This window comes from Arvicola amphibius, chromosome 1 (genome assembly GCF_903992535.2).
Source record: "Arvicola amphibius chromosome 1, mArvAmp1.2, whole genome shotgun sequence".
Lineage (NCBI taxonomy): Eukaryota > Metazoa > Chordata > Mammalia > Rodentia > Cricetidae > Arvicola > Arvicola amphibius.
In genome coordinates this window covers 151940470-151956387 of record NC_052047.1, presented here as the reverse complement: position 1 = coordinate 151956387, position 15918 = coordinate 151940470, and the positions used below count along the sequence as shown (strand labels likewise).

At 48.9% G+C, this 15918-nt stretch overlaps 2 protein-coding genes across 2 annotated transcripts; both read right to left on the bottom strand.

The window, feature by feature from the left end:
- Positions 1–2585: 2585 nt before the first annotated feature.
- On the bottom strand, positions 2586–3299 carry Lrrn4cl (LRRN4 C-terminal like). The gene has a single exon (XM_038319219.1). It carries the CDS (start codon positions 3297–3299, stop codon positions 2586–2588), a length of 714 nt encoding a protein of 237 aa, XP_038175147.1.
- A 3270-nt stretch (positions 3300–6569) lies between these two features.
- Positions 6570–14716, bottom strand: Bscl2 (BSCL2 lipid droplet biogenesis associated, seipin). The gene is given in 12 exon segments (XM_038330090.1): positions 6570–6811; positions 6916–6996; positions 7098–7169; positions 7356–7422; positions 7550–7691; positions 8910–9007; positions 9157–9291; positions 9977–10120; positions 13015–13096; positions 13811–13977; positions 13979–14132; positions 14571–14716. Coding segments are annotated over 11 exon segments (1275 nt in total). The 5' UTR covers positions 14111–14132; positions 14571–14716; the 3' UTR covers positions 6570–6656.
- Positions 14717–15918: the final 1202 nt, after the last annotated feature.

Sequence of the window (15918 nt, the reverse complement as noted above, 5' to 3'; positions counted from 1 at the left end):
CGTGCACCACCACCGCTCAGGACTGACTGCCATATTTAGTCACTACACCAGCAGCTGGGGAAGAATTTTGTAATCAGTAAACCTCCAGCTTTCCCTCCATGTATAACTCATCACAGTAAATGTTTTTCTTAATTAACTGTGAATCCAGCGTATTCAGCTGGGAATGCATGCTCTTTCTAATTAAAGATGATTTTCTCTCTCTCTCTCTCTCTCTCTCTCTCTCTCTCTCTCTCTCTCTCTCTCTGTTTTCCTTTTTTCCAAAACAGGGTTCTTTCTTTGTGTAGCCCTGGCTGTCCTGGAACTAGCTCTTGTAGATCCACCTGCCTCTGCCTGCAGAGTGCTGGGATTAAAGGCTCATATCACCACATCTGGCTTTAGGAGTGACTTTAATTTTTTCCCTAGGTTCTCTATGTCAATTTACTGAGACCTTGGGTAAAAAGAGTTTTGTTCTGAGGCTAGAATAATGCAGCTCAGCATAGTTACTGTCCTGGAACAGTGTGGACATGGAGACTAAGTCCGTGGCCTTGCTGGGAACACGGATCGCTCAGTGGTAGAATGCATGCCCACCACTTCCAGAACTCTGGATTCAGCTCGAGAGCCTCAAAAAGTTATCAAATTAGTAAAAGTGAAGTTTATACTGCGTAGTAATTTGTAGTAAACTTTTCTACATCCACATAATTTCAAAAATAAATTGGGGGGGGGGACAAAAAACTTCAGGAGTTGGTGAGATGGCTCAGCAGGTAAAGGAGCTGCTGCCAAACTTCACAACCTGCATTTGAGCCCTGGAACCCACATTCCAGGGAGAAACGTGGGAGTACAGAAACAACTCCTGAAAGTTGTCCTCTGACCTCCGCATGTATGCCATGCATGCATAGAAGCACACAAGATTTGTAAAATTTATTTATTTATTGTGTATATAGTGTTCTACCTGCATGTATGCCTATGTGCCAGAGGAAGGCACCAGATCTCCTTACACATGGTTGTGAGTCACCATGTGGTTGCTGGGAATTGAACTCGGGATCTCTGAAGAGCAGCCAGTGCTCTTAACCTGAGCCATCTCTTCAGCCCCTCAAAATCTTAAAAAGTTTTTAAAAATTAAAAAAATGTAAATAACAAATACATTTTGAAGTTGGGTATGGTGACATGTGTACTGAGAAGGTTGAGGCAGGAGGATTATCACAAATTCAAAGCTCTGGTTGAACTATGTGGAAAGTAGCACTTGGGAGGTCAAGGCAGGAATATCTCTGGATTTCAAGTCCACTGGGTCTACATAGGGAGTTTTAGCCCAGCAAGGGCTATACAGTGAGACCCTGTCTCAAACAAACACAAACTGAAAGTATATGTATATTACTTTAAAAAACAGTCATATACTTGATCTTACTCGAAAGACTGAGACATGATGAAAAAATAGGTATATGTATATACGGAATTAAACAGGATCATGAAAATTGAAAATACAATGCTTCTAATTTGCCTTTAATGTTATTACAGTGGATAAACAATTACACAAATGTGAGGGGAGTCATTGGTATAAATTATTAATAACTAACAAAAACACTCACTTGTGTAGACTGCAGCTTGGACCTTCTGTCTCCTCCAGCTCATCCTCAGTTTCCCCAGACACAGTTGAACTCTGAGCAGGCTCATCCTTAGTAACAAAACAGAAGGTAGGAGAAAGGCACAGCTCCAACCTCAACTCCTACCCTATGGAAGCTTACTCTCAGAATATATGTGGGAGCCACCCAGAGTCACGGAGCACTTTTGAGAATGTGTTGTTTGCGTTGGCACACCCCAGCCAACAGCCTGAACCTGGCCTGCCACTTGCTGTGGAAGGCCTATGACAGTTGACATTTTCAAACTTTTTATTTTATACGTATGAGTTTTTTGCTTGCGCGCGCGTGCGTGCGTGCATGCGTGTGTGTGTGTGTGTGTGTGTGTGCGTGCGTGTGTGTGTGTGTGCGTGTGTGTGCCCGCTGCTGGCAGAGGTCAGTAGTAGACTTTGGATTCCCTGGAAACGGGGTTACAGATGGCTGTGAGCTGCCATGTGAGTGCTAAGACTAAAACTGTGATCCTCTGGAGGTGGCCAGTACCTTTAACTACGGAACCGTCTTTCTTGCTCCTTCTTTGTTGGTTTTTACTTTTGTTTTATTTTCTTTTAGAGACAGGGTCTCAGTATATAATCTGGGTTGACCTGGAATTTTCTGTGTAGCTCAGGCTGCCTCTCTGCCTCCAGAATGCTGGATTAGAATTGTAGAACACCATGAAGGGCCTTAAATAGCCCCATTTTAACCGACTATAATAAGTACCTATGTAATGTTCGAGATTTTACACCCTCAAGCCCATTAAATTTAAATCGTTTACACCTGAATAATTGCTACTCCTTCGTCGACTCCAGGGAACATAGTGACCAGTTAGTTACGGACTAAACAAGCTCTCAACCCCAAGGCCAATTGCCCGGGCTTCGGCTCTGACTTGGCTGTGCCCTGGTGCCAGGTGGCTGCAGGCCCCACACCCCTGGGAGTGGGTTGGGTTCTCCAGATGTGGCTGGAATGTTCCAGAGCTGTTTGTAGTCGGTGGGAATCCCATCAAAGAGCTTCTGAATCTTGGGTGGTACCTTGGCGTCGGGGGCAACCCCACCGCTCACGAAGGCAGAAATGCCAAACCAGGGCAGCACAGCTCAACAGAGCCAAAGCTGTGCCCACTCCCACGGCTGCGTGGACCAGGGTGACAGGTCTAGGCGGCATGATAAGCTTTCGACAAGGCCCAAAAGAAGGCTTAGCCCAGTTCTCAGGACCCTCCGCATCTGCTCCAGGAACATGGCTCTCACCAGCGTCATTAGCAGCCACCACACAAAGAACATAAGAACCACCAGGTTTGAGTCCCTTCAGCTCCGCTCTTCGAACTGTCGCATTGAGGGGGCCACTCTTGTGTGGAGCGCCGTTGCCTTCCCAAAGCAGAAGCCAATAGTGATTGACTGGAGAGAAGGGAGCGCACCAGTGGACAACAGCGCAGCCTTCCTCCGCCAAGATCTGCACTTCTCCCAGCCGCGGAGGGTCTGGCTGCTGATCCTCCCTAGTGAGCCCCGGGCACAAACAGGCTACTGGTCCAACCTTCTGCAGCTCCTTGCAGGACACCTGCAGGTGGCGGCAACGGTCATAGTCGCATCTGACAGCCACAGAAGGTGTGGTTAAGGCCTCATAGTCCTCTTCCTCGTAGTCTTGGGGGGTCAAGATCTGAGCTTTAGAAACCAAGGAGGTGGTCATGGCCACAAGCCACAGAAAGGAAAGAGAGCCCACCATGGAGTCTGGAAGGGAAGGAGTGAGAGGGTAAATACTGTCAGCCCTGCCTTCCAGGACAAGACCTCTGGGAAAAGCACAACACAGAACCGAACCAAGATGGGCAAAGGAAAGAGGTGGGACTGAGACATGCAGTTATTTGTCAATTGGCTTCTTAACGCAGTTTTTTTGGGGGGAGCGGGAGTGGGAGCCTGGTCTGAGGCTGGTCTTTAACTCCCTGTCCTCCTGTCTACACTTCCAAATCACTAGGATTAATAGTGTGTGTCGCTAGGCCTGATTGTGCTTGGTTTGGGATAAAAATAATAAAATACGGCCCCACACACGAGAGACAGATGTTTGGGCAGCACCAGGCAAAGTGCTAGAAGCAAGCAGTTAGTGGATAAACAAAAGTGCTAGGGGAAGAGGAGGAGGAAAGGGATTTATTCGGCTCAGGGAAGAAAGGTGGAATCGGCAGCAAACTGACCTATATAAAACAGCGCTCAGTAAGATGCACAAAAATCCAGAAAAGGCCAGGAGAAAAGGAAGAGCAGGGGTGGGGACAGGCATGGGAGTCCAGACTCCCTACCTGCATTTGTGCAAATGTTGTCCAGGCAATCCAGGCTCCTCCCTGTCCACCCTCCTCCCAGGACCCGCGGCAGCCTCTCACCAGTGGGTAGGCCTTGACACAGTGAGAATCTGCCTCCAGACATCTGTGGATAGCAGTCGGAGAGGCCCCTGTCACGGGCCACTGTCAGGTTGTATCTTCAATTCTATTTTGGCTGAGAACTTTTATACCCTCAACTCTGATGTCACCACCTAGCCCCTGAGTGCCAAGAAGAGGGCTGGTTCCCTCAGAGGGACTGAGTCACGGGGCCAAGGATAGGGGACGCCACAGGCAGTGGTTTCAGTTGGAGGCCAGGACGCCTGGGTTCTGACAGGAATGAAATGTGGACAGCAGCCAGGAGCGGAGGCTCCAAAGGCTGCAGTCATGTGAAGGGGTGGGGAGAGGAGAATTATCAGGGGAGGGAGGGCACCTGGCTGATGTCAGATAGGAAAACATCTGTGGATGGTATGGGGCCTGAATTACAAAATGCTGTTTTGGTGAAAGTCCTACCACATTCATGGCAGTCATTTCCTGTCTTCTGCCTCCCAATGGACAGGGAAGGGAGGGGTGTGAAGGCCAGAATGATGTATCCTAGCTCTCCAGACCCGCCCTATCCTATCCCCCTCCCCTGAGATGAGAATCACATGGCTATAGCAGGAAGCCTACTACTGGCCAGGATAGGGTTTCTCCCCTTGATTACGGATGGAAACAGCTGCAATGAGTGTGGAGGTGCATGTCTGAATTTCTCAGCCCAAGGGACGTCAAGGCAGAATCATTAGAAAACAGCCTGCACTACGTAGTGAGACCGACATCATGAAACATCTGGATCGGTGCTGCAAGCTTGTAATTCAGTACTTGGGATGCTACGGCAGGAGAGTTGCTAAAAGTTTGAGGTCAGCCTCTAAGGATCTGTTTCAAAATATATAAAAAAGAAAACAGTCTGGGTGGTGGTGGCACACGCCTTTAATCCCAGCACTTGGGAGGCAGAAACAGGCTCTTTGAGTTCGAGGCCAGCCTGGTCTACAGAGCCAGTTCCGGGACAGCCAAGGTTACACAGAGAAACCCTGTTTTGAAAAGCAAAACAGAACAAAAAATCAAACAGGCAAAAAGAGAGAAAGAGAAAGAAAACAAAGTAATTGTCTAGGTCATTCTTGAACTTCTGGGCTCAAATAACATTTCTGTCTCAGTTGAATAGCTGGGATATAGACGCTGATCAATTCCTTAGTACAAAGAAAATTTTGCATATAATTGGGGACATTAGATCATAATCTCCTTGGAGTGTGTAATGCCCTTGTACTACTAATATCCTTTTAAAGAAAGCAATAGAGGGGGGCTGGAGAGATGGCTCAGCGGTTAAGAGCACTGCCTGCTCTTCCAAAGGTCCTGAGTTCAATTCCCAGCAACCACATGGTGGCTCACAACCATCTGTAATGAGGTCTGGTGTCCTCTTCTGGCCTGCAGGCACATACACAGACAGAATATTATATACATAATAAATAAATAAATATTTTAAAAAAAAAGAAAGCAATAGAGGCTAGAGAGATGGCTCAGTGGTTAAGAGTACTGGCTGCTCTTCTAGGAAGACCTAGGTTCGGTTCCTAGCACCTACACAATGGCTGTGCTGGCTGATCTTATGACAATTTGATACACAAGCTAGAGCTATCTGAAAGGAGGGAACCTCAATTGAGAAAACACATCTGTAAGATCCGACTGTAAGGGATTTTCTAAATTAGTGATTGCTGTGGGAGGGCCCAGTCCATTGTGGTCATCACCAGGCTGGTGGTCCTGGCTTCCATAAGAAATCAGACTGTGGAGAAGGTCAGTAAACAACTCCTTTCCTGGCATCAGCTCCTGCCCTGTTTGAGTTCCTATCCTAACTTCCTTTGATCAATAGCAATATGGAAGTGTAAGCTAAATAAACCTCCCCAACTTGCTTTTTGGTCAAGGTGTTTCATCACAGAAATCGCAATCCTAACTAAGATAGTGGCTCACAGCCATGTAACTCCAGCTCCAGCGGGATTCAGTGTCCTCTTCCAGCCTCCAAGGGAACCGGAACTCACATGTACATACCCATGCACAGAATTAAAATACTTAAAAAGGCGCTGATGGCGCACACCTTTAATCCCAGCACTTGGGAGACAGAGGCAGGTGGATTTTTGTGAGTTCGAGGCCAGCTTGGTCTACAAGAGCTAGGCTCCAAAGCTACAGAGAAACCCGTCTCAAAAGACCAAAAATCTTAAAGCACTCGAGAGGCAGAGGCAGGTGGATCTCTGTGAGTTTGAGGCCAGCCTGATTTACAGAGTGAGTTCCAGGACAGCCAGGACTACACAGAGAGATCCTGTCTTGAAGAAGCAAAAGCAAGTAATCAAAAACGAATGCCCAGGGCTGGAATGATGGCTCAATGGTTAAGAGAGCATCCTGCTCTTGCAGAAGATCTGGGTTTGGTTCCCAGAATCAAATATAGTAGTTCACAACTGCCTGTAACTCCAGCAACTCCAGGTACAGGAAATCTGACGTCCTCTCTGACTCATGGGCTCCTGCACGCATGTGGTGCACATGTAGTTATGTAGATTCATTCACATACATATACACACAGCAAAATCTTCAATGATACAAGTTTGATTCCCAGGACCCATATGGTGGAAGGAAAGAGCTGACCCCTGGAATATGTCCTCTGACCTTCACACAAGCACCTGGCACAAAATAGTTTATTAAGGGGGATGACAAGGGGAGAAGGGTCAGATGGGGAAGCGCTGGAATGTGAGGAGTCTTTTTGTTCAGGAACTGGAGCATGTTGGACGCTGCCTGATGGTGCTCGCAGAAGGTTCACGGCTACCCAGAGTCTCAGGGGAAAGGGCAGAGGTGGAGGTAGAGGCAGAGGTAGGCAGGCTGGCCTCTGTCAGCAAAGCTGCATCTTCCCAGGAGCCTGAACCTGAGCCAGGAAAGGGCCAAACAAAATTGCAAATGAGACAGACAGGTTAGCAGGGATGGAGGGGCGTCCCCACCACAAGTCACTTCATTATACATGTCCCTCACCATCACTAGCTTCTGGCTCTTGCTCCCCCTCTCCATTCAGGGGCCTTCGTTGTGGTTTCTCTTCCTCAGATAGCTGGCCCTCTTCAGCCAAAAGGGGAACAGAGGTGTGACAGAGGTGAGAGCCAGGCACTGAAGGGGAGTGCTGTGGGGGAGGAGGAGGAGGAGGAGGGACAGCATCTTACCTGTTCCTGCGGGATCTGCAGGGCTTTCACCATCCTCTGTCATGTCTGAATGCTGGGTAGACTCCTCCCGGCCTTCAGGTCCGGCAAACAGAGGACAGCTAGACTCAGCGGTTATGCTTGGTTTGCAGTGCCAGCTCCACCTCCTTCAGCCTCTCCTAACACCCTCAGTTTCACAGTAGCTACTCTGGACTGGAGGCAGGCAGTCCCTCTACCCTAGCCAAAACATCTCTCAACAACACTGTCAACCAACCCCTTTACCTGGCTGATGGCGAGAAATCCGATGCTGGGCACCCTGTCGTGAGCTATCCCTTTGTCGGATATTTACCTGTGGAGGAATAACCACCGCGGTGAAGCCTGGCTCCCCTCACAGTAACCACGCCCTATCCCTAACATGCCCTGACCACCGACAAGGACCACCGAGGAAGAAGAACAGGGCCTTCGCCCCTTGAGACCTGCAAAGAGAAGCGGTGTCGGGGCCAGACGCCCCCCCACACCCACTGCATGTAGCTGAAGAGCACGATGATGCTGAGGAACGTGAAGTTGCTGGCGACACCCACAAAGGCGCAGGTCACAGGGAAGTTGTACAGCAGGTACCTAGGTGGGAAACAGGGCCAGGAAGGGAGCAGCAGTTACCAGATAGCTCGAGCGGTTAACACTCCACAAATACTTGTACGACAACTTGAGTGAGTGTGGCTGGAGCTGCCCTCTGCCACTATGGCACCCACTCCCCTGCCAGTTACCAGATGACACCACACCAGGTTCTAATAAAGGCCAAGGACTTCAGGCAGCCTCAGTATCACAGGGCCACAGCATTATACACTCCAACTCTTGCTGAGCCGATGGAACAAGGCATCTGGATTACGTGGGTATTGTTATTAGGGTGGGGTGGGTGGCGATGTGGATCTCACTATGTTGCCTGAGTAGCAGGGACTAAACACAGAACACTACACCTGGCTCATGGGATCGAGCCTCTTACTTTCTTTTCATTATTTATGTTGAGAGTCTTGCTTTGTAGCCCAAGATTTCTTGCCTTAGGCCTCCCAGTGCTGAAATGTCAGGGTGTGTCATCTCATATGGGATTTTAAAAATGGGGCTGGAGGGTTGGCTCAGTGGTTAAGAGGACTTCTTGTTCTTGGAAAGAACTCAGGTTCAATTCCTAGTACCCACATGGGGGTTCCCACCTCCTTAGGCACCAGACACACATGTGGTGCACATACATGCATGCCAACAAAACACTATTACATACAAAACAACAAAACAAATTAAAAAAAATTTTTTTTCCCTTTTCAAGACTGGGTTTCTCTGTGTAGCCCTGGCCATTCCAACTCACTTTGTAGACCAGGTTGGCCTTGAACTCACAAGAGATCTGCCTGCTTCTGCCTTCCAAGTGCTGGGATTAATGTATATTGAGCGTTTGCCTGACTATATCTTCATGCACCACATGGATGCCTGGTGTCCCCAGAGACCAGAAGAATACATGAGATACCCTGGAATTGGAGTTACAGATGGTTACAGAACTATTACCTTGTGAGTGCTGGGTATGAACACAGCTCTTCAAGAGCAGCCAGTGCTCTTAACCCCTGAGCCATCTCTCCAGTCCCTCACATGGGATTATATTTTTTTTTCTTTGGGGGGGGTGGGAGACAGGGTTTCTCAATTCTCACATGGGATTTCTAAGAAGCTCATTTGAAAGCCTAGTCAAACTAGGGAGGAGAGCCTCTGGCCTTTGTCAAATATGATATGATGTTGTTACTAGTCACCTCTGCCTGAAACCCTCTTCATTTTGGGGCAGGTCATGGGAGAGCTTCTTACCTGAGCCCAGTGAAGTGGGCATGGATGCGGAGGTATGCTCCATACATCTGGATGCGCTTGCTGTGAATCTCAATAACTGCTCCAGTTGTGGGCACATACTGCGAGGGAGGGGAGAGCAGAGTCAGCTGGGCCCAGTCTGAGGTCCGCTTCCAGCCTCTGTGGTCATTGCAGGTGACTGCCAGTGGGCTCCTCAGGTACACTCTTGGGCCAGCGGGAGGGTTGTCTCCTACTCCACTGCTCCACTTACCGAATTCTCCCTGTAGTCTGAGTAGAGTTCTACCTCCAGGAGCTGCTTCTGCTCAGCAAAGCCAAACAGCAGGAGGCTGGAGAACACCAGTGTGTCAAGTATCTGGAGCAGCTGGGAGCGGTAATGCAGCATCACCTGACAGGGCCATAAGGGAAGGCTGGGGACAGGTGTTCTCTCCAGTCTGCCCCATGCTTGAGCAGTCCATGTATGCAAAGAAGCTCATTCTGTTCCTTCCCCTTCCCTTCCTAACCCCTAGTCCCCACCCAACCATTCCATTTGTTTCAGTAACGTCTCCCTGGTACCCGACCTCTTTTCTCCATTCTAATGCGGCCAAGTTGGCCAAGTTCCCTTCTCTAAAACACCTGCCTCAGGTAAGCAGTCTGCTCTCATGTACCTTTCCCACCAGAGTCTGTTATCTGGCTTGGGATCTGTGTCCCAATGCACCACCTGAAGCTGTCCTCAAATGCAGATAATCATCGTGTGGTTTAAATGGGGCCCAGCGCTGAATGTGTCTGCTACGTGCTAACAAGAACTCTGCATTTCTTGCTGGTCTGGTCAGGAGGAAGTTACTATAAAGCTGGTATGTTTCTGGAGTCTTCTTGTTCTGAGAGCAGCGGTACTCTTAGACTACTCCGAAGCTGGGCATGCCCATCAGACACTAGGTGTTCGGGCAAATGTTTGGCTTGTTAATCAGATTCTTCACTTATCCTGGTTGGGGCCTGATCTCAGAGCCAAGGAGGTCTTCTCTTGAAGTATCAGCCACACACACTGATTCGTCCACTATTGTCCCCAGTTTCCCAGACTGTCTTCAAACACTTACTGAGCGTGAAGAAGTAGAGATGATTCGGCCACCTCTGGTATAGCACGAAACGGTGACTAAGAACATGCCCAAGTCTTGATTCACGGGGGACTCTGGCATTTCAAGCTCTAAGGTGACTCGATATGGCTGTCCATACATCAGCACCTGCCCAAGGGAACAACACCCATTTTGTTTAAAAAAAAATTTGTGCTGTTTTGAAACAGGGTCTATGTCGCTCTGACTGGCCTGGAAGCACTCTGTAGACCATCAGAGCGTCGACTGCCTTTGCCTCACCAGTGCTGGGATTAAACATGTGCATCACCGTGCCTGGCTTGTTTTAATCTTTTTTTTTTTTTTTTTAAAGTACATCCTGACTCAATGCTGCCCCCTCCTGGTCATTGGACACCCTGACTTTCCAGACTTCTATCTTGTTTGTTGACTTGGTTTTATTTGGAGGTGGGGGTTGTCAGGTAGGGAACCCGGTGTTTAAGACAGGGTCTTGCTATATATCTCTGGATGGCCTAGCACTCACTATATAGTCTCAAATTCATGGAATTTCTCCTGCCTCGGCCTCTGGTGCTGAAATTTTGGGCACGAACCACCACACTCACCCAGTTAGCTCTTGGGTCTGAGTCAGACTACTACACTATTCCGAAAAGAACCCTGTTGCTTTTCTTTCCCAAAAGTGAACAGACACACTGCCAACTGGGCCATCTGTGACTCAGGCCTGTGTGATGCTGGAGCTGGCCCCCTGGGCCCAGCCTGCCCTCACTTACTAATTAAGCAAGTTCTACTCTGCCTCTCTGGCCAGCTCTTGCACAATCACTGTAGCGGCAGATCATCTTGTTATCCAGAGTTAATTCAATTTAAAAAAATTAGTCTATTTGTGTCTGTGTGTACAACACTGAGTTTATTAAAAATGATACAACTGTCTGGCATGGCAGCGCATGTTTTTACCCCAGAACTCCAGAGGCAGAGGCAGGAGGATCTACATGAAACTCAATGCCAGCCTGGTCTACATAGCAAGTTCTAGGCCCAGCCAAAGGCTAAATAATGAAACCATCTCTAAGTAAATAAATAAAGTGATAGAACTGCATACTGGAAGAGTAACTATTCTATCTCAATAAACCTATTAAGAAAAGCTGGGTGGTGGTGGCGCACGCCTTTACTCCCAGCACTTGGGAGGCAGAGTCAGGTGGATCTCTGTGAGTTTGAGGCCAGCCTGGCCTACAAGAGCTAGTTCCAGGACAGGCTCCAAAGCTACAGAAATCCCATATGAAAAAACCAAAACAAAACAAAAGAAACCTACTAAAAAAACAAAAAACAAAAGAAGCCCTAAAAAAGTGGTGGCTGCAAAGCCTATCTCCAGGCCTTGCGTTGTGCTTATTTAGAATCCCAGCACGTGGGAGGCAGAGGTAGCTCTTAGATCACCCACTTCCAGGCTGGACTGGTACTGCACGCCTATAATTGCAGCACATAGGAGGCTGAGACAAGATGATCACAACTTCGAGGCTAACCATTTTTTGTTTATTTTTCATGTCGTCCAGGCTAACCTTCTTGCCTCTACCTCTCAAGTGTGGGCTCCCCCGCTTTTTTTTTTTTTTTGACAGGCTATCAATATGGGCTGGCCTGGAACTAACTTGCCCAGGGAAATCCTAAACACAAAACATCCTCCATCAGGTACTGGTAGTGTACACCTTTAATCTCAGCACTCCGGAGGCAGAGGCAGGTGGATCTCTGAGTTTGAGGTCAGCCTGGTCTCCAGAATGAGTTCCAGGACAGCCAGAGCTACACAGAGAAACCCTGTCTGGAAAGACAAACACCTCCTACATTAACTTCAACAGCTGTGATTACAGACGTGCACCACTGTGCAAGGGCTGACGCCCCAGCATAAAGTCAGTTTCTTCTAAGATTGACAACTAAAAGAACTCATGTAATCAAAACTGACACTGACCCTCCAGGTCCTTTTAAAGCTTGGGAACCTATCCTTCATCAGAGCATCCACAGCCTGCCAAGTAGAGAAGGCTGTGTCTATGCACACTTGTCACAGTTCCCAGGTTTGTTGAAGTCACATTGGCATCTGGCCAGTCCTCTGGCATAGTACCCTTTGTGATAACAGGTAACACATAGTTGTTAATAATTTCATAATTTTATATACCAGGTTCTTGTTTGATTTTGTTTTCTGAGACAGGGCTACTCTCTGTAGTCCTGGCTATCCCGGAACTCACAATGTAAATCAGGTTGGCCTCAAATTCACAGAGATCCACCTACCTCTGCTTCCTGAGTGCTGGGATTAAAGGTGTGCGCCAACCACCACAATGCTCAGTTTTGAATTAATTAATTCCTATTATTGTTTTTATTTTACAAGACAGGGTTTTTTTTTTGTGTAACCTTGCAGCTTAAAAAAGAAAAAAAACCAAAACAACAACAACAATAACAAACAGGGTCCCACTATGTAGCCCTGACTGGCATGGAACTCACAGTGTAATCAGGCTGGCCTCTGCTTCAGAAGTGCTGGAATTATTAAAGTCACAGATACCATACCTGGCCTTACATATTAGCTTCACATCCTTGAGTGGATGCCATGCTGTTCCAGCTAGCTGACCTGTTCACTTGGGTCTAGAACACAAGCTTTATTGAGGAGCTATGGCTCATGTGGTAAGTGCAAGATGGGATTGTTCCTGACGCCTGCTGCATACACATCAGTAGGACATCAATTTTATATTGGGGATTGAATCCAGAGCCTCACATATAGGAGGCAAGTACTCCATCAACTGGGACTCACCCCTAACCCTCCTTTTACTTTTTTTGGGAGGATATAGGATCTGGCTATGCAGCCCAAGCTGGTCTCAGTTTTGGAATTCATCTTCTTGCCTTTTCCTCCTAGTGCTGAAATTACAAGTATGCGTCACAGGGACTGGGACCAACATCTAGATTTTCTTTTCAGCCTCTGTTTGCTTCAGAACCTTTCTCTTAAATCTCTGTTGCTCAATCCTGCTCTCCACATCTTTCTCGAGCCATTAGAGATTTCCTGGTTCTTCTCTAGCTCTTATACTCACCCGATCGCGTCCACTCTTAGCCAGCGAGACATTGGCAACAGGGAAGGAACAGAGTGAGGCGGTGGAGGAATCACAGTCTGTCCTAGACGAGAAGGGATGAATGACCATTTGTGCCGTTCCACAGCCTGCTCCTCTGCCTGCTTGCCCCCATGCCTGGCCTCCAGGGCTCCCTCCTGTCATCCAGCCCCTTTCTCCATTACAGAGAAGTGGACAACAACCGGGCCAGGAGATTCAAGGTACCAAATAAGGCTTTCATTCTCTTCCCCCACTTCAGTTTATGTCCCTATTAGAAGAGAACCTCTAGGCAGGAACCAAAGGACACTCAGGTGTTCTTACAGGCTCCCTTAAAGAGCTCGGGGCATCTGGATTTCAGGGTCCCCACCCCTATAGATTCTGATTCAAGCAGTTCCGGTCTGGGGCCTAATTAGAAAAAAAGAAAACATTCCTCCAAAAGGATCTATGGATACATCTTAAGAAAAATTATAGGCAAAATTGCACATGGTACATGGGTGCACAGCTCATACCTGTATCTCCTGTATGTATAAGATTCACGTTCCCTAAATGATTACTAGAAATGGGTTAAAGCAGATGTGAGTAAGAGGCAGAAATAATGGGCCAGGCAGTATTTAAAAGAATACAGTTTGGTGTGTTGTTATTTCGCGTGTAAAGCTAAGCATGCGGGAGCAGGGCGGCGGGAATCCGGGCCCACAGCTCTTTACTACAAGGACTGGTCTACAGAGCAAGTTTCCCAGGACATCCAAGGAAACACAGAGAAACGCTGGAGCAGTCTCCTCACCTGTAGTGGAAGTGCACAGGACTCAGGTGGCTGACAGTCGGCATGTAGGAGTAGTAGAAAGAGCCGTAGAGGAACACAGACACCCAAAGCAAGAGGAGGATGGTGCAGAAGAGCACCCCCAAAACTGTAGGCAACAGCCTGCGGGCACGGCCTGCCAAACATGGCCCTAACTTCCTGGGCCCACAGTAAGGCAGGGTACTGGTGGGTCATTGCCATGATGGGGGACAGCAGAGGATCTGCCCCAGCTTCAGGCTTTGAGCTTCTGGCTGGTCTTCCACAGGGGACGATACCCTTGGCCATGGGATAGGGCAGCTGGAGGTTCCTGGAGAAAGAGGAGGGGGGAAAAATCGTATTTTTTGCGCCCCCCCCCCAGGGAACGGGAACAAAAAAGTCAAGCTTATTAAACTGGCTTTGAGGAGTAGATGATAGCAGGATAAGCCAAGTTATTGTTTCACACACGCGCTTTTCTTCCAATTACTCCTTCACCGAGTTTCCTTCCAGCGCTGCCAGTGGAGCCTTCCCCTTCAGGTCGCCGGGGGCCGGCCGGGGGGGGGGGGGTGGGTGGAAGACCTCCTTGATACATTCACAGCGTTGTTCCATACATAGAACCAGGCCCTTAAACCTCTCTCAAAGCACAGAAGACATGGATCCACAATGCCAGGGATTGCAAGGAGAGGATGAGTGACCTGCCTCCCGAGTTTCTCCCTTCCTCCCGGACCTGTGATCGCTTACCAAGCGATCACACAGCCCTGTGGCCCACCTGCGGGAGTGACGCTGAGGCGCCCACCCCTGCGGTAACGTGGTTGACACCAAGCCTGTCACCGCAGCCTCCCGCTGCCCAAGCAACCTAGAGAAGGGAGTTCCGGCCTGCCGAGGGAGCCCGGCCCCCTTCGGGCAGTCGCCAGTTAAGCGCGGGGGAAGGGCTCGTGCAGGGGCGGGGACCTAGCGCAGGGGGCAGGGCCAGTGAGATGTCTTGCTCCTATTTTGTGCTTCCCCCTGTCCTGCCAGAGGATCATTACAGGCCAGTTCAGCGACCAAAGGGGTCCCACTATAATCCCGGAGGCAGGCTGAGACTTAGCAGCATCCTTTGGTTCTCCCGATGAGGCCGCAATCAGGGCCCTCTCCGAAACCTTTACCACCAGCCTTTTGACCCCAAAAGACAGGATCTGGGTGCAGGCGGGGTGGGTGGAGGGGTGGTGAAATGGGTGCTGTTTTTATTCAGCAGAGCTCCTTGAGGCTGGAGGCGCCCAAGGGGAGTGTGTGTGTGTGGTGCGGGGCTCATTTGCCCTGAGAACTTGCACCCTGCCAGAACCCGAATCTTGTGTGTTGCGCAGATGGCCTGCTGTCCGGCTAGTGAAGCGTAGCAGCATTTTCAGCCCCTTTCTCCAGTTTATGCTGCGTGATAGACCTTCAGCGACCCACGTGACGCAGTCAACCTCAGAATTCCTACAAACATGAGACTAGGTCTCTGAAGGTGACATCTTCTGGACAATGTCCTCCAGGAGGGCAAGGCCAGTGCACATCTTTTTGAATAGTACAATCTACTCCAATTACCTGAAAAATTCGAATCAAGTGGCTATCTCCCCAACTCTGCCACTTGCCACCACTTCTTTCCCACTCCAAGAAGCCCACCTGTGTTCATAACAGCCACACTAGCTACCGTACCTCCCTTACCTCCCTTTATCTGATCCTTTTTTTGATCTGGTCTCTGCATGTCTCTTTCCCCCCAGCTTCTCTTCTTTGCTGCATCATATCTTTAGGTATCTTCCTGATGTCACCTCTGCTGCCCTCTGGATCGCCCACTCAAGTCACTTGTGCTTAGAAAGTGGTGACCTAGAAGCTCATCACTTGTAGAGCGTCACATTTTTCCTGGATCTGCAGAATGGAGGGCCCACTGTGAAAGAAAACTAAGATTCAGGTGCTGAGTGCTTGTGTCAGGGTGTGGGGGGAGCAGTCCAGCTGATGTCAGACTTTCAAATGAGCAGGGTCTCCCGCAGGGGGTACAGACTCTATTGCAGGGCTGTCACAGGCCCAGACCACCCCATTTAAGAGGGGAGCCTGCTTCAGCTTCATGTCCATTAGGGAGGGATCTCTAGTTCAGACTAAAG

Coding starts and splice junctions, on each gene's coding strand:
- Lrrn4cl (XM_038319219.1), bottom strand. CDS start 3,299: ATGGTGGGCTCTCTTTCCTTTCTGTGGCTTGTGGCCATGACCACCTCC.